This window comes from Neovison vison, chromosome 6, assembly GCF_020171115.1.
Source record: "Neovison vison isolate M4711 chromosome 6, ASM_NN_V1, whole genome shotgun sequence".
NCBI lineage: Eukaryota > Metazoa > Chordata > Mammalia > Carnivora > Mustelidae > Neogale > Neogale vison.
Window position 1 is genome coordinate 168,516 of NC_058096.1, and position 23,022 is coordinate 191,537.

The 23,022-nt window shown below is 50.7% G+C and overlaps 1 protein-coding gene across 6 annotated transcripts in view; it reads right to left on the reverse strand.

The window, feature by feature from the left end:
* DIP2A (disco interacting protein 2 homolog A) overlaps positions 1 to 23,022 on the reverse strand; it is a 93,179-nt gene that overhangs the window by 35,207 nt on the left and 34,950 nt on the right. For 2 of the 6 annotated variants that reach the window (XM_044250743.1, XM_044250742.1), the window contains exons 6-13: positions 21,500 to 21,628; positions 15,518 to 15,637; positions 13,891 to 14,088; positions 6,551 to 6,642; positions 3,513 to 3,623; positions 2,234 to 2,357; positions 1,845 to 1,954; positions 1,336 to 1,438 (exon numbers count right to left, since the gene is read on the reverse strand). In XM_044250743.1, the coding sequence (XP_044106678.1) occupies positions 1,336 to 1,438; positions 1,845 to 1,954; positions 2,234 to 2,357; positions 3,513 to 3,623; positions 6,551 to 6,642; positions 13,891 to 14,088; positions 15,518 to 15,637; positions 21,500 to 21,628 (987 nt within the window). Of the gene's footprint in view, positions 1 to 1,335; positions 1,439 to 1,844; positions 1,955 to 2,233; positions 2,358 to 3,512; positions 3,624 to 6,550; positions 6,643 to 13,886; positions 14,089 to 14,396; positions 14,624 to 15,517; positions 15,638 to 21,499; positions 21,632 to 23,022 lie in introns of those variants that run through there. The other 4 variants (XM_044250741.1, XM_044250739.1, XM_044250740.1 and 1 more) reach the window with 3 other exon arrangements.

Below are 23,022 nucleotides of genomic sequence, written 5' to 3' on the forward strand. Positions count from 1 at the left end.
TTAAAACTGCTCTCTGCTGGGGCGCCTGGATGGCTCGGTCCGTGAAGCGGCCCACGATCTCCAGGCCCCGGGATCAAGTCCTGCTTCGCTCCCTGCTCAGCGGGGAGTCTGCTTTCTCCCTCTCCCTCTGCTCCTCCCCCTGCTCACGCTCGCTCTCTCCCTCCCCCGCTCAAATAAGTAAGAATCCTTAAACATCTTGGGAAAAACCCCACAGAGCTGCGCTGATCACTGGTCTGAAAGTACAAGGAGCTCACGTGCTCGAGCAGCCCCTCGAGGTTCCCCCAGCACAGTGAGGTCAGGGGTGAGGACACTAAGGCCACCACCCTGTGTCTCTGGGAAATGTCACAGGCTGCTTCCCCTCAGAAAGCTGATCCTTCTCTGCCGTCTCCTCCAGGAAGGACGGAGGCGGGAGCAGGTGGTGACGGGGGCTGCCCACACAGCCCTATGCTTGGGGGACCTGGTTCCGGGCCCCCCCGCCGATGCTTGGCAACCCCAAGAGGCACCCACAGCAAGGACACCAACGGTGAACACAGGGCCACCAGGAAAGGCGCCTGCTTCCCGAGGAAGAGTCTGTCCCTACGCTCCCTCCGTTAGCTAAAGCGCCCCAATGATCCCTGATACATCCATGTCCAGAAAAGGAAAACCATGTGACTAATAGATCCAGTTTTCAAAAAATTATTCAGGCCCTTGAATATATCTAAAATCATTCTCCAAATCTCCACTGAAGGCTTCAGTGACTCCTGACTTGCATTTTTATTCTCCTCTTACTTTTAAACACCGTATTTTAGTTATTTAAACAAACCATTCGACTTACGTTGTAGTTTTATTCAACCCCAGCATCGTTACAGTAGGGAAACTACCATATATCTGTTTTCATAGTTCTCTAAAAATAACAGTTCTCTAAGTTAAACATCCAATATTTAATAGTCAGTGGGGGATGGTGCTACCTACGTGCCACCAACAGAAAACCTCTAACTTTCAAGATTCCGCTTGTGACTGCACGCACAACAGTTTACGTCGAAACCACAGTCCCAGAAAATAGCCCTACAAAAGTGGGTCTGTTAAGATGGTTTTCCATTTTTTTACATGCAGGACACACCTCCCCGGAGCTACGTCCCGGACAGAACCAGCCCACCAGGCATAGGGGTAGATGAATCTCACCCACCATCAACACACACGAACGTCCTGGAACGAACCCAAGTGGGGCTGCCTGGGTGACCCGGCCCCTCGCACTCAGCACACGCAGACGGCCCTAAGCACGCCAGCCTGGGCCCCAGCTGGGCGAGAAGGCCGCACCAACGCTCGGCCAGTCCCCAGGGGCCCGCACGCCCTTACCTTCTGAGTAGCCACAAGCCTGCGTCAGAGCCTGGCAGTGGGCCAGCAGGCACGCGTGGGTCACCGTGACCCCCACCGTGCTGCCTTCTTTGCTGGTTTTATACTGAAAGATTTCAAGAAAAAAAAATCCATTACGGATGGTTCTGGAGGCTGACGGAAGTTACAAAGACGCGGTCCATCCTTCACTAACCACCTGTCACATGGAAGCACACGTGACGCCGTGACTCTTGGGGTGACACCCGCAGAGGAAGCTGGGGCACCCCTGCGGTAAGCGCCCGGGCACAACAGTGCGCGCAGGCTCCCCATGACTGCCAACGCCCCCAGGGCGGGCGGCGAGGGACAATCAAGTTGGGGTAAGACCACACCTGCATGAGCTCCCCTACGACCCTAGCTGTCTCCGGGGTGAAGGTCAAACAGAAGGCTAAGTTCCGGCTTGCACTCCGACCAGAAGCAAGAGCTGAGCCCGTGGGGGCCACTTCCCCATGCTCTGGGTCAGACGAGGCCGTTACCTCGATGTAGGCGGTCCCAGCCTGGGAGTCCTGCACCTGCGGCTGCCAGTCTTTGGGGGGCTTGGTCAGGTGCTTCCCGTCGATCACCAGCCAGGAGAGTGGGGGCCATCCTGCGAGGGGGCAGACAGGGCCCCCGGCCCAGGAGAGTGGTCAGCGGCCTCAGGGCCCGGCCACCCACCTCACAGCCACCGGCTCCTGCCACCCGGGGAACACGCGTCTCCGTCCCGCTCCCCTTGTACTGATCTAGCTTCGGTTCAGTCGGTGCCTCTGGCCAGTGACCGCACAGGCCTAGACTCTGAACCGCGGGGCTGGGCAGCAAGACGCACACCCACCCAGGAAGACCTCGCTCCCGCTGGAGACCGCTCCCCTCAGGGCCCCCGGGCACCTACCTCTGAAAGTAGCCACCTCTCCGGTCTGGGCCTTGGGCAGACCTTTCTGACACGCGTCCGTGGTCAGGGCCAGGGTGACGCCGCAGCTGCCCAGCAGGAAGCCCACCTGCTGGCTGCCAGCGTCCTGCAGAAGCACGGCGAAGTGCTCACGGGCGGCCCTGGGGCCTGGCCCGCTCAGGCCCTCCCGCGAGAGCCGGGCCCTCCACCTTGACTCACCCTCACCAGCTGCTACAACGGAACCCTATACGGACAGAGACTGTATTTTCATGAAAATAAAATAGAAAGTTCTGGATAATAGGCTAATGCCTCAGTGTTCTCTTGCAAATGACATTTAGTGGCATTTTAATCAACTACAAAAATTACAGCATGGAAATTTCCACTTGAGTCACGTTTAAAATTTGCAGATAAATTGGGGGGGGGGACCTTTAACACAGTGACTTATTTCCCACACAAAATGCACATTTCCTTCCAGTCAACACTTTTATACACGTCCCTCAGTAACGTCTTATCACTTTCTTCCTTCAAGATTGGCAAATCTCTGGCTTTTTCTGAATAATCTCTGTATTCAAACATCTATTCATCATATACTATCCTCTGGGAGGCGCTGGTTTTATTTCAAACTTCACTTTTGGGATTCTCGGGAATTTGCTGCTGGAAATACTCACTTTAACTACCTGAACACTGATAGGGTAGAAAACTCTATTTTCTAAAACACACGCCTTGTCTACTCCTAAAATAATTATCTCTCTTTAGTAATCAGATTACCGACATCTATACTTGAAACGTAACAGCTCCCTACCGTATTAGCAAGTCCCCGCATTAATCATGGGTCAGTACAAGAACTGCTCGTGCAGACAGAAAAGCAAGCAAATTCTCATCTTGCACATTCACAACTGTCCCTGGAAGGAGCTCCAGTATGTCACAGTGTGATTTGCTCACTCCCAGGACATGGAAATTATGGCTTTGAGAGGCAACTTAACAAAACCCGGTCCAATCGTTAGTTCTAGCCATCCGAGGAGAAAAGCTGCACCCTCTGTTCTGGAAAGTTCACAGAGGTGACGTGACAGCTCCATCCACAGCTTCTGAAGGCCCTCCCACAGCAAGACACTCGCCCGCGGAGCTCAGCCCACTGGCCCCCGGCCTGGCCTGCCTGCAGCCCTCTCCTCACTCGGAACAGCGCCGCTGCCAGGAAGGCGGCCGGAGACGCGGTGAGTCTACGCTCAGCTTCCGAAGAGGACCTCACAGGACCAGGCCCCGTGGGCCCCAGCGAGTTAACTACCTTTCTTGTTAACGGCACTTCTATGGGAACGGGAACCAGCTCTGCCAGGAGACACCCATAGAACGCCACCATGAACATCACGGGGTCGCTGTTCGGAAACACCAGGGCCACCTGCAACAGCATGAAGGAAAACCACGAAATCCACTCGCGATCGATGCAGTCATCTCAAAGCTTAGAACCCCTGCTGATTAGACGGAATTTGGACATTTTAGACCATCTTACAGCTTTTCCAACTTAGTTCAGAAAATGTAATTTGGGGGGTTAATTCTTGGTTCTTAAATTTCCTCAACCATGTAACTTTTCATAAATAGTTTTCGGGTTGAGGTCTCTGTTCTAGAAGCCACCAAATCATTTAGAGTGTTCGCCCCTCACGGCAGTCCAGCACGAGTCTGGTGTGGGAAGGAGACCCGGCTCCGCTGTCTGGGACACACCACCCACACCCGCCAGCCCAGGCGGAAACACCCACAGCGGCAGGAAGAGTGGGCACAGAACCAGAGCACACCCAGAATATCTTCCAGAAGGTAAAATCCTAACACCAACATTTTTGTCGCTTCACTCAAGACCCCAGTGTGCTGACGGGGTAGCGGAGGACCCCGGACCCCTCGGCTGAGACCCCCCACCGCTGACCCTCCCGCAGAGCCCCCGGCTCGCCCCCTGGCCCTGTGCTGCCCCTGTTTAAGTTACATGCTCTGTCTCATTCGTCTTACACTTTTGTTTCTATCAAACACACTTTAAAAACCCGTACTTTAAGATACAACGTAAGTACTGATGAAAAAACACCCCAAGCTCAGCCACCCTTCCTCATTCCCCAAGGCAACCTCTTCAAAAATATCTTACATCCTCCTTTCCCGTGTGCTCTCAAGAGTCTGAAAAGCGATGCTTACACGGCTCTTGGCACCGACTGTGTTTCCTGCGGTTGTAGACAAACCGCCGGCCCTCGGCACGGCGGCCTTTCTCATCCCCATCCTCCCAGCGGCCGTTTCTTACAAATTGGGCAAAATTAAAAGCTACTTATGGAACACGATTTTTATGAGCCCCAAATACTGTGGTAAGTGTGCCCCGAACCGTAAGTGACAAGTCGGGATGCAGATGTTCCCACTGGGCCCTCGAGAGCACAAACAACGGCCACTAAGGCCGACGCGATAGCTAGCCCTCGCTCCTCGAGGTCCGGAAATCCAGTTCCCAACAAGGTAGTCTGTTGGAAAGGGCAAAGCTCTCCTTTAAAAGTTGGTATTGGTAGTGATTGCACCAGAACTGTGACCCACAGCTTTGAGACTAGACATTGGGCGTAAAAACACTTCCAGAGAATTTGTTCTCAGCGCGCGTGTCCATCCACGTTTACAGGCGCCGCTTACTCCAGGACGGTGAGCGGAACACCCACAGCCCGTCTAGCTCAGTCACTGTGGTTCCTGCCAACCTCCCCTAACCAACCCAACTTCGGGACTCTCTCTGGAGTCAAGGAGAGGATCTGGAAGTCTCTGTCCTTGCAGGAATCTTCAAGAAAACTAAATCAGTGATTCTTAGAGTCATTTTAAAGCACAACATAAAGCAGGAACTCTCACGGGCTCGGTCTCAAGCACGACGCTCTCAAGTCCCCTTCTCGGGCTGTTCTCACTTTCACCGCCGAGCTCCTGTCTGCTGCCGGTAGCGGCTACCGCCCCCTCTCCTTGCGTGGCTGTCCACAGATCCGCCGCCAATCTGCTCCGAAAGGCTCCGCCGGCTGTACAATACCTTCCGAAGGAATCTGCTGAGTAACCAACCAGTCAGGCCGGCCTAAGTCTCACCAGATGCCCGTGGTGTACCCCGGCCTGGGCCCTCTGTCCCCCCCGGCCGCCCTGTGCTGTGGCTCGCTCTGCCCCCTCCCCCCCAGAAGCTGGGGGGTCCCTTACTGCACCCGGGTCCTGCTCCGTAGGCGGGGAGCTGCGCGGCGGGTGCTCTCGCTCGCCGGCTCAGGGTGCTGACGGGCGCTGCTACCTCGGTGTAAAACGCTCTTCTCGGCCTCTCCCGCCCGGAACTCCTACCAGCTGAACGCCGGACCTTCTTGACCGAGGCTCCGGCCTGCACCCTCTGTCCTGTCCATCTCTTAGCCTCCCCACAAGCGTCTCGTCTTGATTTACAGGGCAATGTTTTAGTTTTCCAGGGATTTAAAAAATCCTCTCCTCTTCCACACTCGTTTCCTCTGCCCCTACCACCACCTTCCACTTTCCTTGTTTTTCTTTTCTTTGCTTGTTTGTTGTTTTCTTTCACATTCTTCAAATGTCCTTGGTGAGTGGTTCTTCCTAAAGCGTGGCCCCTCGGACAGCTGCCCGAAACGCGCAGTTTCACTGTGGGGTGATCTGACCACAGCAGCCGTCTCACTACGGGGTCTCCCTGCTGAGGGTCCTGCCCTCCATCTGGGACATTCCTCCGGTCTGGGTCAGTTCGCCCAGGGCCGTGCTCAGGAACAGAACCTCCTATGATGACGGGAATGTTCCATCTCCGAGCTAACAGATGGGGTAGGAATCAGCCACATGGGGCTCACGAGTCCTTGAAACGCGGCTTGGATGACTGAGGAACTAAATTCTTTATTTAATCGTGGTTAATTTAAGTGGCCCCACGTGGGTGATGCCACAATGCCGGGCAATGTAGCAGCACACGGAACAAATACGCCTCTAGCCCCCGCCATGTTCTACCTGAGCGTGAGGTCACGGGGGCTGCCTGGCCACAGGGACGAGAGGAAGAGAGGAATTTCCAAGTAAGATCAACATTTTCTCATAAAACCTACGCTTTGAGGACCTACTATTTATCAATATTATCTCTACTAAAAGGAATTGATATGAACTCAGAGGAGAGATGTTGAAGAGTCAGTGAAGAAAGGAAAGAACCATCGTCTTGCATCATCACAGACTTCGCCCATGTTCAGTAGTGTTCTGTGCTGACTTTAAATCCCGTGTATTAATGCTGTAAGTCGAACCAACTGACAGAAAACTGATTTCAATGAGACATATTTTTAGAGTTTGTTTTTGCTCACTCCAATAAGTTATATTCTAGTTACTTACTCTGTCTCCGGGTTTAAGTAGTGGTTCATTCTTACTAGTCAGTTTATTAAGTAGAGTATAAGCTAGTTTTAAACTCCGACTCCAAAGTTTGCCTAAAATAAAATAAAAATACTAAGCAATGTAAAATTAAAGAAACTAATAATTAACACTTTAACATAGCATTCACAATACCCCATAATGTACCATCCCTCTATTATTGGAAATTCAGGTACGTTTCCAACTGATAACTATTTTGCACAATGCTGTAATGAACATCATAGTTTCCTCTTAAAATTAACTTAGATTTATTTTTCTTTATTCAAAAATAGAAGAGGAATTTATTACACGATATTTAGAACATAGAAAACAGAAAAAGTCAGCCTTCTTTCAGTTATGTATATACACACACATGCACATATGCACGTACGTGAAGTTTTCAAGAATCTGGAGCAAACTTCACTTTGCTTTTTTCAACCAACACGTCATTTTGAATGCATTTTCATGGCATTAAACATCTCTCAACTACATCCCTTATTATGAGTGGCACAGAATTCATTTAACCTTTATAACTCGTAAGTGGGTCCTTTGTGCGTCTCCAGTTTTCACCCAAGAGAATACCATCCAGAGCCGCTGGCCCTCCAGGACGCGGCCCCCAGCCCCCACACGCCCCCTCCGGCGCGCGGTCTCACGGGCAGAGCCCAGCCGCGAACTCGCAACAAAGGACAGTGTCTCTGAGAAGGTGGAAACAAAGGGAGGGGAAGGAAGACTAAAGGCTTCTGGGGAGGGAGAATGAGGTGGGGGCGACCACGGGGTCGGACAACAGAAAAACCCGAGTCCATCCCCAACACCCGAAGCAGCCTCACACGCACCCACGCAGCACCAGGGAAGCGACAAGTTCGGGTCCTTGCACGACAAGGACCTCGTGCAGTCTGAGCAGCCACGCCCCCTGAGTAGTGCCCAGACTTCACCGTAAATCAAGCTAACTTGGGTGTGACATTATGACATAAGTGAACTGTGAGACCTGAGAAATCAGTGACAAAAAAAAATATTCAACCCAAAACACTGTTGCCTTTGTCTAGGCACAAAACCCAAGTCAGTTTTTCTGAAGAATGCAACAAGCTTTGGGGCGCCTGGGCGGCTCATCGGTTCAGCGTCTGACCCTTGGCTTGGGCTCAGGTCGTGATCTCGGGGTGGTGAGACAGAGCCCCGCCTAGGGCTCCGCGCTCAGTGGGGAGTGCGCTTGAAGACCCTCCCCCTCTGCTTCTGCCCCCCCCCACACTCTCTCACACGCTCTCTCTCTCTCAAATGAATAAATAAATCTTTTAAAAAAAGAACGCAAAAAGTTTTAACAGAAAATCAACATAATCTGTCACATTAACAAAGGTGAAAAGAGGTAAAACAATTTAACAATCAATCAGGATTTTAAATGATCTAAATTCCGAATGAAAGGAAATTTCCTTAACGTAATAAACCCCATCTTTAAAAGTCCTATAGGAATATGAGAATTAATGGTCAGATCTTGAAAGCTTCCCCTGGGGGAGCAGAAACAAGCCGGGGACATCTGCCTTTTTACCGAGAGTCGCAGTCAGTGCAGTGAGGGGGAGGGTGGAGAGAAAAGGCAGACCCTGTTAGCACGGCCGGCAGATGACATGACCATGCACACTGTGAATCTCTGTCAGACTAACTACAGAGCCACAGTCATTCCGGAAGTTGCTGCTGGCATAGGGTGGCATATAACTCAACGGGATAAAACAAAGAACCCTAACAGCCCCACCACGTGTGGGCAATTCCCTGTATGACACAGGGGCCCTGGGACAGACAGCTATCCGTCCTGAAAGACAGACCCTGGGACCCATCCCCACACCGTACACAAGACTCATTCCCAGCATTCGGTAGATCTAAGTGTCAACGGCAAACAGCAGAGCTATTCCAAGACAACAGAAGAGCTTTAGGATCGTGGCCCAGGGAGAGTCCTTACGGAGAACTCCAGAAGCACTGGCCATGAGCAAAAGGAAGGTGAGGTTGGGCGGAGCTTCTGCTCACTAAGCTCGTGGTCAGCAGCGGATGGGGACAGCCCACAGAGGGGGACACCGGCAGCACATGTCACTGTCCAGGACTGGTATCCAGAACATACCAAGAAGTCCCACAAATAACCCTACCTAAAAAACGCGCAAGGGGGCGCCTGGGTGGCTCGGTGGGTTAAGCATCTGCCTTCGGCTCAGGTCATGATCTCAGGGTCCTGGGATCAAGCCCCGCATCGGGCTCTCTGCTCCTTCTCTCTCTGCCTGCCTCTCTGCCTACTTGTGATCTCTGTCTATCAAATAAATAAATAAAAACTTTTTTAAAAAATGCACAAGAGATTCAATAGTACTTAACATAAAAGAAAACCCCAAGGATTAAAAAAAAAAAAAAAATCAGGAAAAGAGGTCAATCGACTTTTTCATCAGGAAAATGCAAATTAACACCAAAATACTCCTACCATAGTCTCAGCAAAGTAGCCACCGGCTGGACAGGGAGGAGGTGGGGCTGACACTGACCCGGCAAGCGTAAACTGGGGAAGCTCGGCATTATCTGATAAATGCGGAGATGCGCGTAATCCCAGACCCAGGACGTCCCCTCCAAGGTACAGACCCTGCAAAACTGCCTGCTCGTGAACCAGGCGGCACAGCCCGGAACATTCCTGGCAGCACCGTAAGAGCCCAAACTGGATACGAACATGACAACCATTGTAAGTGGTAAATTCGATCTATTCCTCCTTAGACAGAAGTGAAGGAGCTCCAGCTCATAAAAAAAGCACAAAAGCGTGATGGTAAAAGACTGAACAGGAGACAGTACTGCTGGCAGGCCAGGGCTCCCACCTGAAACAACTTAAACCCTGGGTAAATGCAGAAATCATCTAGCAAAGACAACGAGAAGAGTTAGGGTTCCAGAGGGAAACCCCTTGGGGAGGCGAGCTGACCGTGCACAGCTGGGGGGTCAGTAGGGCTCTGGCCCCCGCGGCAGACAGACTATCTCCCGGACTCACGTCCACGGACCGCTGCCACTGAGGCGCCAAGCCGACAGCCGAGCTTCTGGGGGTGCTGGGAGCCAGCCAGCACAAACAGCCTCCCCTCGGGAAATCTACCCCGTCCTGGGGCTGCCAGCAGCAGGGGCTGGAAAGCCATGGGGAAAGCCTCTGAGAAGCAAAGTGGAGTCCTCAGGTAGCACGTGAGACAGAAGCCACGGCTGGGGAACTGCGGAGGAGGACAGCCTGGCGCTCAGGGGTGGGCTGAGCCAGCCCCGACTGCCTCCATGGGACCAGCCCCTGCCACCTGCCACACGGAGCGGAGGAGGAACGGCATCATGGAACCTCCATAATTCTTTACACTGCCCAACATTCGATCCAAAAGGTACCAGGCATTCCAAAGATAAATTCTCTAAACTAAAACCAAGAGAAAGTACACACAACAGCAAGAGGCCCACAGGTGACCTGACCTGGAGCCGGCTGACGGAAACTTCCCGACACGGCAAGGACATGTGCGTTCCAGGAAATGATGTAAAAGACAAAGACGATCCGTGGAATGATAAAGAATTGTCCTAGAAAATTAGGACAGGAACCAAAATACAGAATATCAAAATTAAGAACTCATCAGGAATTTCATGATAGAATAAAAATTTCAGAAGACAGGATTAGAGAATTTGAATAAAGGAAAATTTTAAAATCTCCAAACTGAAGTACAGACAACCCTTGAACAAGGCAGGTCCACTTACCTGTGGGTTGGGTAAGTACGGTAGCAATGCTGTAAATGTGTCTTCTCTTCCTAAGATTTTCTTAGTAACAGTTTCTTTTCTCTAGCTTACTTTATTATATGAATATGACATGTAATAAAAACAACATATAAGATAAGTGTTAATTGTTTATGTTATCAGTAAGCCTTCTGATCAACAGCTGACTAGCAGTAGTTAGTTTTGGGGGAGTCAAAACTCATACTTGGTTTTCAACTCTGTAGGGGTCAGCACCCCTAACCCTCCATTGCTCAAGGGTCAATCAAATACATAGGAAAGAATACAAAATAGAAGAAAGAACATTAAAGCTACACAGGTAGGTGCCTCGTTAGCGCAGTAGGTAGCCCGTCAGTCTCATAAAGCGACACAGGTATACGTGGACTCAAAGCTCCAGAAGGGTGTTGGAGACCTGAACCCAGCAGGTGGGCTGGGAGCAGTCCATGCGGCTCACAGCGGGCAGTGAGCTCCTTTCTGAGGAATTACGGACCAGGCTAATGGGCACAGATGCCAAGATCTTAAACAATGTATTGGCTGAATCCAATTCAGACATTTGTTAAAGAGATATCATGGCCAAGTGGGATTAATTCTAGGAATGAAAGGGCTGCTTAACATTTGAAAATGAACCAAGTAGTTCATCAAATTAAGTGGGGAGGAGAGAGAAAGATATGATCATCTAGACAGAGCAGAAAAAGTGTCTAATAAAATTCAGAGCCATCCATGATTAAAAAAAAAAAACAAAAAACTTCTAGTAAACTAGGAATGGAAGGGAACTTTCTTAATCTGAGAAAGAATTTCTACCCCCAAACAAGCAAACAGACTACAGCAAACATCATACTTTGCGACCCGAAGCTCTGCAGTGAAGACGGGAAGGCAGCGAGCAGGTCCGCTCCCCGGCATGGGACCGCAGGCTCTACTGGGGAGGCCAAAATCACACTGTCTTTGTTCACAGATGATGTGATTTTGAACACTGGATATCCCCAAAATATATGAACAAACTACTAATTAATAAAGAGAAAAGTTATTAGTAAGTTAGTTGAATGAGATTATTAGATACAAAATCACCATTTAGAGGCATCGCAGAGGCTCAGCTTGTTAAGCCTCTGCCTTGACTCCGGTAATGACTCCGGTCCTGGGATCAAGTCCTGCGTTGGGGGGGTCCCTGCTCAGTAGGGGGTCTGCTTCTCCCTCTGCCTCTGCTGCTCCCCTGCTTGTTCACTCTCTCCCTCTCTCTCAAATAAATAAATGCAATCTTTTTTTTTAAAATCATCATTTAAATACTCAATTGCACCTCTACATACAAGCAACAAATCAGCAGGGAGAAGTTTTAAATCATTCCCTTACAACAGGAATGAATCCAATGAAAGAAGCTCTGTACTGTACTCAAGCTCTGAGTGAAGAAGCTCTGAGTTCGGTTCTCAAAAGTATAAACCGTTGGGCGCCTGGGTGGCTCAGTGGTTGGGCCGCTGCCTTCGGCTCGGGTCGTGATCTAGAGTCCTGGGATCGAGTCCCGCATGGGGCTCTCTGCTCAGCGGGGAGCCTGCTTCCCTCTCTCTCTGCCTGCCTCTCTACTTGTAATTTCTCTCTGTCAAATAAATAAAAATCTGTAAAAAAAAAAAAAAAAGTATAAACCGTTAACGAGAGAAACTGAAGGGAGCCTTGAGATGGGGGCAGCACTGCACAGTCCTGAACAGACTGTGTAACTGTAAGGGCAGCACTTCTCTTCACGTTTAACTACAGAGTCAGTGCAGGGTCAGTCCATGTCCCAGCGGGAACCGCTCTGGACACTGACGAACTGATTCTAAAGATGCTCAGAACCGCAAAGAGCCAAGAACCGTCCAGAAAACCATAAGGAACAATCACAGAGCCGAACGGCATCTATACCCGACACCAGGACTCTCAGAGCCGGAGCCGTTCAGGGAGGACGGACGGACGACAGAGCACGACAGAAGGACAAAAGAGCATGACCCACACGTCTTCTCACCTGATGTGCCCGGGGGAAGGACTCCTCTTCAGCGGCCGGTACTAGGTCAATTAGACACTCACAAGGGAGGAAAATGACCGCAGGGTCCCACCACACAAACAACACTGAAGATGCAGAATATGAAAAGCAAACCAAGTTTTTAAAAGAAAAAGTAGGAGAGTATCTTTGTGACCTTAGGTTTGGCAAACAGGACAAAAAACCCACTAAAATAAAGGGGGAAAAAGAGATAAATCGAACTAGATTAAGACTTCGCATTTATCGGGACGCCTGGGTGGCGCAGTTGGTTGGACGACTGCCTTCGGCTCAGGGCGTGATCCTGGAGTCCCGGGATCGAGTCCCGCATCGGGCTCCCAGCTCCATGGGGAGTCTGCTTCGCTCTCTGACCTTCTCCTCGCTCGTGCTCTCTCTCACTGTCTCTCTCTCTCAAATAAATAAATAAAATCTTTAAAAAAAAAAAAACAAAAAACAAAAAAAAAGACTTCGCATTTATCTAAAGCCTCAGATAAAAGAGTCAGAGGTCCGCGGAGCGGAAGAAGACATTTGCAAAACATGTGACAAAAGACACGCATCTGAAACATGCAAAGAAGAAAACATCAGCAAACAAATAGAGAAATGAGCCCAGGATTTGGGCAGTACACAAAAGAGGGTATTCAAACAGCCAATAAACTCACAGAGTATCCTCCGGAATCAGAGAAACGCAGACAAATTACCACCCTAACCGGACTCCACCACACGCCTACGGGAAGCTAAACCGAAACAGACAGAAAACAGCGAGTGCTGCCACGGATGGGAACAAGGGTTAGTCTGCACGGTGGTCCGGACACTGTGTCGCTGTGTGTCCTAAGCCAGACGCGGCTCCCACACGTGTACCTTTATGCCCCACAAAGAGACCCCCGAAGAACGTTCGAGACAGCACCATACGCTATAGCCCCAGTGGGAACGTCCACCGGCCGTAGAGTACACCAGGAATTCTCCTCACGTTCACACAACAAACACACCGACCAGCGAGCACCGCACGCCGCCACGGCCGAGCCTTGTGAACAAAGCTGCACAATGGGATGCAGACACGCAACAACTTTTGCCTAATTCCCTTTACATAAAACTTGGATCAGGGAAAGCCAGAGGTGCTCAGGCTCAGAACGGTCAACCGTCAGTGGGAGGGTGTGCATGCTGGAAGGGACGCAGGGGCCTGGGGACCTGGAAATGCTCGGGGCTAAGAGGAGTACATTCACTCCGTGACTGCATCAAGCCAGATGCTTATGATTTGTGTTATGTGAAAACATGATATGGAACCAAAAGATGCCAAACACAAAAAATACATAGTGTATGATTCCATTCATACAGAGCTCAAAATGAGACAGATCTAAATGCCACTGTTCAGAGACGCATATTTGGGTGTGATCCCCGACACCAGAGCAGTGGCTGGTCACCTCCTCTGCGGGGAGGAAGCGGCAGTGGTCCAGGAGGGGCACCTGAAGTGAGGCGATGTTGTTGTTCTGACAGCTGTGTTGGTTTCTCAGGAATCATTCTAGCTTGTTCATGAAGCTCTAGGTCATGCTACGCGACACCCAACATTTTACAGCTAACCCAGACCCCGACCGCTTTCGATACTTGCCGTAGGTGAGAGTGTAGACGGCTTTCCCGGCCGCGTCCAAGGCAGTCAGACAGGGGGCTTTGGGCTGTGTTGTACCCCACCGCTGCAAGACAGCCAGCAGGGACGGGGGCCAGGGAACCCCCACAGCCAGAGGTTCCCCCTTCAGCACCACCATCTGGCTTCCCTCGGGCTTCGGCTGATTTGGGTCCGGCTGCTGCACTATAAGCAAAGTTGAAATTAAGAAATCAGCATTTTATAGTATAATACATACACCCTGTTTTTAAGCATCCTCTTAAAAAAGACCAACTGTTGGGGCACCTGCATGGCTCAGTGGGTTAAGCCTCTGCTTTCGGCTCAGGCCATGATCCCAGGGTCCTGGGATCGAGCCCCACATGGGGCTCTCTGCTCAGCGGGGAACCTGCTTCTCCCTCTCTGCCCGCCTGCCTCTCTCTCTGCCTGTCGAATAAATAAATAAAGTCTTTTAAAAAAAAAAAAAAAAAAACTAACTGTAAGAAGGTTCAAATAACCTGTTTCGATTTCCTTATCGTTCTAATAGTCACAGACCAGCGGACCAAAGGACAGACGGAGATTCGTCATGGATAATGCTGGACTCTAACTGCGACCTCACAGGACAATCCCCAGAACAGCAGCGGTGCGTGGGCTGATGCCGATGACGACACCTGAGGGGCAGGCACGAGTCCCATTTATAAAGGATAAAAGCGAGTAGAATCACCGTCTCAGTCTGGGCACTCAAAACAACCCTCACCATGTAGAAGGAAAAAAATAAAGTAAAATCAATTACGTCTCCAATGCTACGTAACCAGCATCCGCCCAAGTGCGAGAAAGACCGTTTGCACCACTGAGCTCTGAATCTGAAAGGCGTCGTCTGATTACGAAGGGGAAAACAGTGCCCTACAAGTCGTGTCTAACCCTCAGTGAGGAGGGGACACCGGGCAGCAGTCTCGGGGGCAGTAATGCTGTACAGGAGAGGCAGGAGGGGCAGGGGCCAGCCGGGCACGCGCCCCGCAGCTCTAATACAATTAGGCACTCGGACCTCGTACTAGTCTTTATTTCTGTTCCCTTCCTACAGGTTTGGACTTCTGTTTCCTGGTAATTTTCTTTTAAAAATAGATCTATATTCTTTTTTCCTGAATATACATCTCACTCATAAACGAGAGACTGAATTTCTGGAAAAGAGTCAAAACCATGCTAAAAATATACTTTAAAACCATGGGAAGACAAGCATTTCAGATTTAAAGTTTAAATAAAAAAGGAAATCATGGGGGCGCCTGGCTGGCTCGGTTGGTGGAGCGTGTGACGCTCGATCTCAGGGTTATAAGTTCAAACCCACGGTGGGCAAGGAGCGGACTTGAAAAGAACTGAAATAATGTAACTACAACAAACCCTTAGGGGTCTCAGGTACCAAGCCCAGGACCGGCGGCCCAGGGAAACATAAGTCCCTTCATCCCGAGAGACGCGTTTTCTCCCCGTTCACGGGACGTGGCGCACAGTGACCCCAGGGCCGCAGCAGACGGAGGGCCGCCTGCTTGTGCCGCAGTGCCCAGTGTGACCCCACACGCCGCCGCTGCTCCGAACCCTGCGAGGAGAGCCACCCCGTCCGACCCCAGAGCCCGCCCGGGACGCTCACCTTCCAACAGCTCCTCAAGGTCATCCACGAAGAACTCCTTCAGCGGAGGGCGCTTCGGCCTCTTCAGGGTGTTGAGAAGCTGCTGGATTTTGGAGGACACCCTGCTGCTCACGGGGACACCTGCCACGGGAAGAGGAGCGCTGAGGCCAGAGCTCGCCAGCCCTCTGCGACAGGACGCGGAGGCGGGCTTCAGCCACCGAGGCCACCAGCACCGGCCCGTGGCGCAGCCGTGCCGGGACTCACCCACTCGCTGAGCAAGCGGTCCCTGGAGGCCTTCCGGGAACCGGAACCTTTGCTAAGCTAGTGGTCTTTGGAGTGGCCCCGAGACCCTTTGAGGGGGTTCACGGGGCGTGTGGGGGTGTCACTGCGCCTCCCTCCTTCCCTCCTCCCAGGGCCAGCGCGTCTTCCAGGGACCGCACAATGCGGGAGGCACAACAGACTGAGAACGCGGTGGGGCCTGCTCCCCCGCACGCCGACCCCGCACGCCGACCCCGCACACCGGCCCGCACGCCGGCCCCGAGGGACACCGGCCCCGAGGGACGCCGGCAACGCGGAAAACAAGCCCATTCTCTGGGCCACATCTTTGTTTTAGAAATTATTTCTTAGGGCACCTGGGGGGCTCAGCTAGTTGGGCAACTGCTTTCGGCTCAGATCACGATCCCGGAATCCCGGGATCGAGTCCCGCCTCGGGCTCTCAGCTCCACGGGGAGTCGGCTTCTCCCTCTGACCTCTCCCCTCTCATGCTCTCTCTCTGTCTCTCTCAAATAAATAAACGAGATCTTAAAAAAAAAAAAAGAAATTCTTTCATAAATACGTGCAACTTATGTGAAGATGTGATAAGTTTCTTATTGCTATTTTTAAATGGATTAATAAATATTTTTTAAATCTTCAAAGTAAATATCAAGAGATTTAAGCCACATACACTGGAAGTTCCTGGGTGTCCTGAGTCACTATCCAGAAACGACGTTCTGGCAGATGGAGAGTCAGCAGAAAGGCAGCTCCCCACCTGCCGGGGGAAAACAAGCAGGAACCTGCCCACACGCAGGAGCCAGAGCTGCGGACCGTGGGAAGAGGCCCGGGCCCCGTGGAGGACAGGTAGGCAGGGCCCCGAGCCGCAGACACAGCCACCGTCAGCCGCAAGCACGGCGGCCGGCACCCTGAAGCCCTTCCACAGCCACGCCCCCTCTGGTCTGGAGCCAGTCCCAGTCCCAAAGCAAGCCCCGTACTGGGTCATCACCAGTCTCGTCTCCATTGATCTGGAACATTCTTTGTCCTTTAGGACATTAACATTTTGAAAGAATACAGTTTTGTTTTGTTTGTTAATAAAGTAGAACACACCTCATTCCGCGTTTGCTCCAAGTTTTGTCATGCTTTAATTCAGGTGCTGTGGTCCTGGCTGACCCACCACCGAACAGCACGTCCGTCTACGGGACGCCCACCTACCCTCCCGGAGACAGGTCGTCCTCGCCCAAACGCTGCCTGCGTCCCTCTGCGTCGTCACTACGTCTCCTCCAGCAACTAACATGCAACGAGTGAGGGCGACTTCACGACACCACAAACACCCGGATCCTCACAGAGCCTTCTGCCCGCTTCTAACAACCCATCGGGTCAGTCTTGTCAGAAGCCGTTGGTACTGCTACGGCTACAAATTATGCCCCAACACGAGCACCCCACTGAGCTGTACCCAGTGACACTCAGCACCCTGTTCTCTATCTGTCCATCTGTCAGTCAGTCATCAGGAATGACTGAGGGACTGCTTGATGGTTATAAAGCACCGCGGGTCTGGAGCGTCGGGGGGCTCAGCTGGTGAAGCATCGGACTCTTGATTGCAGCTCAGGTCATGATCTCAGGGTCGTGAGATCGAGCCCCAGGCTGAGCCCCGTGCTTAGCGGGGAGTCTGCTTCAGATTCTCTCCCTCTGCCCCTCCCCCCTCTGTCAAATAAATAAATCTTTTTTTTTTTTTATGATTTTTATTTATTTATTTATTAGACAGCCAGAGATCACAAGCAGGCAGAGAGGCAGGCAGAGAGAGAGAGAGAGAGAAGCAGGCTCCCCGCTGAGCAGAGAGCCCGATGCGGGGCTCGATCCCAGGACCCTGAGATCATGACCCCAGCCGAAGGCAGAGGTTTAACCCACTGAGCCACCCAGGCGCCCATATAAGTAAATCTTTTTTTAAAAAAGACATTATGGTTAACTATTTTGATGCATAAATTGTCCCCCATTTAGCCAGCGGGAGCCTGTGCAAGTGGACAGGTGACAGGACCCATCACTTGTCAAGCTACACGTCTGTCATGTTTCATCAGGCTTCGCTGTCCTGCCTCGGCCCCGGAATGAGCTGCTCCCTGAAGGAGCCCTGGTCCCCTGAATGGGACAGACGCCGAAGACCGAGCTCTCCACGCCGTGTGCACTCACCACTGCTGCAGGGTCTTTGCTGCTTTCAGAATACGGAGCCGAGAAAGTGTGCTAGGTATGTACACACACGTGTGGCCACGGACACACACACACACACCCCCGCACGTCCCTGGACGTGGGCCACACAGTAGGAACAGATGCATATTTAGACCTTAGGATGCACACGTCCATACCTATTCCTCCAATCCCGATCTTCCCCACAGGGTCCTTCTGGCCTTTCCTGCTCTCATCTGGACATCCTCTCTTCCACAGTAGGAACCCTGGATCCCAGCAACGTCAATACCTTTGCCCAACACCATCACGTATGTAAAATAGTCTCCAAGCTGCTCTACCCATACGAACCTACAAGCAAGAGTTCAAGACTTCTTTGCTGTTCACACCCAAGCTCGCCCAAGACCGCAGGAGTGGAGTCCAATACCGTGATCTTAACTAACCTTCTGTCCTCTCTCCCCATCCCCCTGCATGTGGCTTTGGCACTTCTTGGGGATGCAACTGGGTTCATTCCCACTTGCTTTCCGTTTCAGGGGTTTTCACCCTCTTCCCATCCTTCAAGTTTATGCTTTGAATTTTGTATTACATGAACGAACTTCTAAAAGTCAAAACTATGAAGACAAACTCAAGGAATGTCCCTCCCTCCTGCACTCCGCCTCCTACCCACCCGCCCACCTCTGGGGTGACCAACTTCATCGTTTCCTCCCATCGTTGGGCCCCCAGGGCCCCTCCGATACAGACACATGCTTGGTCGCGTCCCCTTGTTGCTCACAAAAGGTGGCAGACCATAACCGCTCTTTCACTTTTTACTTTCCCACTTACCAACATCTCCTGGAAAAACACCTAATTCCAAGTCATAAAGAGCTTTCTCCGTATTTCTTTCTTCCTATTTTTGACGGCTGCATTGTACTCCACAGTGAGAATATACTGGGTCTGTTCTGCCAGTTTGTGAGGTGTGGAGAGTTAGGGAGTTTCCGATGCTTTGAAATCCTAAGTAATGCACACGTGCATTCCTGGCTTTTGGAAATCTGTGTCCCGAGCACAGTTCCACCTTGGCCCTCCTAGACCCAGACAGAAGCACCTCTATACATTTTACCAGTTTCTCTTCCAAAGAGGTTTAACTCTTTTGCATTCCCACCAATAGCATATTGCTCTAATTTCAAAAAAATCCTGAACATGATGTTCAAGAACTATTTTTACATCTTCTTATGAACAGGCTGTTCCTATTTTCTGCCCATTTTCCTGTACTAGGAGTTGGCAAACTTATCTTAAAGGGCTGGATAGGAAACATTCTGGGCAGTGAGCACGGCATCTGGTTGCAACTACCCTACTCTGCAATTCTGGGGCAAAAGCAGCAAAGAGGACACTGGAAGGAGGGGTGTGGCTATGTCCCTAACGAAATGGCACCTACAGACGCAGGATTCTCATGACTCTAAATGGGGATATTTTGCCATGTAAAGAATTATTTTAGTTTCACATAGTCAAATTCATGTATCTTTGCTTTTATTGCATGTAGATTTTTAGCTAAATTTAGAAAGTCTTTACTTATAACCGGGTTGAAGAAAATTCACCAATTCTTAAAATTTTACTCTTCTTTTCTGATATTTGGATGCCTGATTCTTTTGGAGTTTTGCCTTTTTAGTGGAATAGGATCTGAGTTTAACTTTTCCCAGCAAGCTTTCCAATGGTCACTATAACATTTATTTAAAAAACCCATCTTTGGGGCTGCCTGGGTGGCTCAGTGGGTTGAGCCACTGCCTTCAGCTCAGGTCATGATCTCAGGGTCCTGGGATCGAGTCCCGCATCGGGCTCTCTGCTCAGCGGGGGGCCTGCTTCCTCCTCTCTCTCCGCCTGCCTCTCTGCCTGCTTGTGATCTCTGTCTGTCAAATAAAGAAATAAAATCTTTTAAAAAAAAGAAAGTTGAGCATAACCCTACTCTATGATGCAGCCATTCTCTTCATAGCCATTGACCTCCAAGACTGCTGTAAGAATGTTGCAGCAGCCTCGTTTGTAAGAGCCAAGCCCCAGAGGCAACCCAACGCCATGAGTGGATGGCACAGGCGTCGGAGGGAACACCACCTACCGGTAAGAGGAACAAATACTCGATGCCTCCAAGACACTGCGTGAATCTCGGTGCCTCCGCAGAGCAGCAGAAGCCAGACCGTCTAAGGTAAATGCTGCATGATTCTATCTCTATGAAATTCCAGAAAATGCAAACTAATTCACAGTGTCAGGAAGTAAATTGGGGGTTGCCTGAAGACTGAAGGAAGCCAGAAAGGGCAGAAGGGAGGTATTACATTCCTGGGACACCTTTAGGAATGCTGGATGTGTTCACTATCTCTTTTTTTAAGAGGACTTATTTATTTGAGGGGGTAGAAAGAGAGAGCCTGCAAGCAAGGAGGGGGAGGGAGAGCGGGAGAGGGAGAGAGAGAATCCCAAACAGCTCTGTCCTGAGCGCAGGCCCCACACAGGACTCGCTCTCACCACCTGAGATCATGACGTGAGCCAGAATCAAGAGTCGGACACCTAACCAACTGAGCCACCCTTCGCCCCAAGGTTTGTTTTATTGACTTATTTATTTCTTTCTTTATCTGGGGGGTGCGGCAGGAGGGGGAGGGGAAGAGGGAAAGATGGATGTGTTCGATCTTGATCACAGAGATGGTTTTCACAGGTGTACACACGCCTTAAAACTTGTAAAATCGACACTTTAAATATGTGTCATTTATTATGAGTCAGTTATACCTTAACTAAGCTCTTACTTTTCTAAATAATAATACGTTATATGCTAATTAATTGAATTTAAATTTTAAAAAATTCTCAAAAAGCCACCAAAAAAATAGAATAAATATGATCAAATTTTTAAAAATCTACCTAACCAACGGAAAGCCTGTTTCGTGCTGACTCAGGGTTTTTCTGTTGCATCCGGACAAGGAGCTAGAAGACCTTGACAAAATTTGATCTACTGCTTTGGAATATCAAAATACACGTTGAAACCTTCAATCTAAGATCCTCCGGAATACTTTGCCATTCGAATCTGATACACTTGACATTAAAAAGAAAACTTGGCGTGATGCTGACAGGAGACCCTGGAAACCGTCTCCAAAGGAAACGGTATGAAGGAGGGCACTGAGGATCTCGCCGGCCTTGGGGCCTGCAGGTCAGAAAGCAGGTCTCAGGCTGCGGGCACGGAGAGCGTGGGGGCCCGGCCCGGCCGTCACAGGCAGGGCACCCTCTCCTCGAGGCCCCAAGGAGCCGGCCATGAAGAGCCCACCCGTGGCCTCTCGTTTCCCTTCTGCTTTGTAGACCCAAACCCCTCTGGCATCCAGTTTACAGGTGGAGGTTTTCTCCCCACTGCTCTCCGTGATCCCCACGGGACCGATGCCAGAGACGCGCTGACGGCCTCTCCCCACGTGCGGTCTGTGCTCACGTGCCCGGTCCACACCGGCCTCCGTGCATGCACAGCGAAGAATTACAGCTCACGGCGGCTCAGGTTTGCTAAAGCCAAAGCCCCGGAGCCGTGTTCTGTGCCTGAAGAGAAGGGCTGAGGATGTGCAGAAGGACAGAGAGAGGCATGCTCACCACCGGCCGTTTCCAGGACGCTCCCGCTGCAGCCCCGAGCGACCCCTCGCACCGAAGCCAGCTGCGGACGCTCACGGTGTGAAAGCTCCACGAGGCCCGTGGTGACGTCAGGAGGGGCGGAGTGCACATCTGCTTTGGAAAAACAAACGCGCATGAAAGTGGCTCTTGATTCAAAAGAAGTCAGAGTCGCTCCTGAAATCCTGTTCAACAAGAGCCTCACTGGCTGAGCTCTAAGCGAGGAACGGGATTCGTTCGGTCCTTCTGGCGGGGCAAGACACACGGGGACCCTGTGCACTCGGAGGTCCCAGGCACCGCCTATGGACACCTGTGAGCACATGGGCTGCTGCTTCTCAAGGGGTATTGGCCGGAACCTCGGACGATGCTGCCTTGACAGGCACGAGTGTACTGCCGTTAGACGTCTCGGTGACAGGCGCCTGGACGGCTCCGTCCATAAAGCCTCTGCTGTCGGCTGGGGTCATGATCCCAGGGTGCTGGGTTCAAGACCCGTGTTGGGCCCCCTGCTCAGCAGGAAGCCTGCTTCTCCCTTTCCCTCTGTGCTCATGCTCTCTGTCTCTCTCTCAAGTAAATGAAAAAATCTTTTTTTTAGAAAAAGGAATTTGAACGAAGGAGAGACGCATTTTAAATCAGCTGTCATTGGACCATTTTCATTGTATTATGAAAAACACAGCCAGGCTTCTATAAACTATCCCCTACTCCCCAAAACAGTATGCTGGACGTCACAAAAATACAAGACTTCTACAGGCTTCACAGGACAAGCCTACGAACATAAAAACGATCCCCACTGACAGATGAACACGTCTCCCCATTGGGGGACCTCAGGCAAGTGCCAAGCGCACAAGTATTAACGTCACAGTCAGAAACAAATGACGTTAGATGCCGAAAATATTTGAAGTCACTCCTCCACTGTCCACACGCACATCCCGGGGTTCAATCTGGACCACGTGGCACGGGCGTCTGGACGGCGCCGGCTGACTGAGGCTGCTGAGCGTGAGCGTCTGCACCAGGGCCGGTGGGGCCCACCCGCTGTCCCTCTGCTCCTCTGATGCTTGGTCCTGCCCCCACAGTGGTTACTCCGCTACTTCTGATTTTCAAATTCTGATCATTTAACTGTTAGTTCATCACCTAGGCAAAATGTAAACTAAATTTTTTTTAAATATATAGAAAGATGAAATTATATGGAAGCAAAACCCAAACTTACTATTGACATATCAGAAAAAAACCATCTGGAAAAATCTGTCTTAATGACAGAGTTTTCACAACCCATGAGAAAGTGTGACGATGAAATTCAAATTTTAAAGTATGCCTATCAGGATGTTCTTTTAGTTTAGAAAGAAATTTCCCCAGCCTTCCACGTCTAGCAAAAAGAATAAGTGATTTTAATAATATTCATGAAAGGCATAAATGGTAATCTTAACTACAAAGTAGTTTTTAAATCACTATGTAAAAATAAATAATATTCCAAATAAAAATGAATGGCTATAACTGAAAATACTACTTTCAAA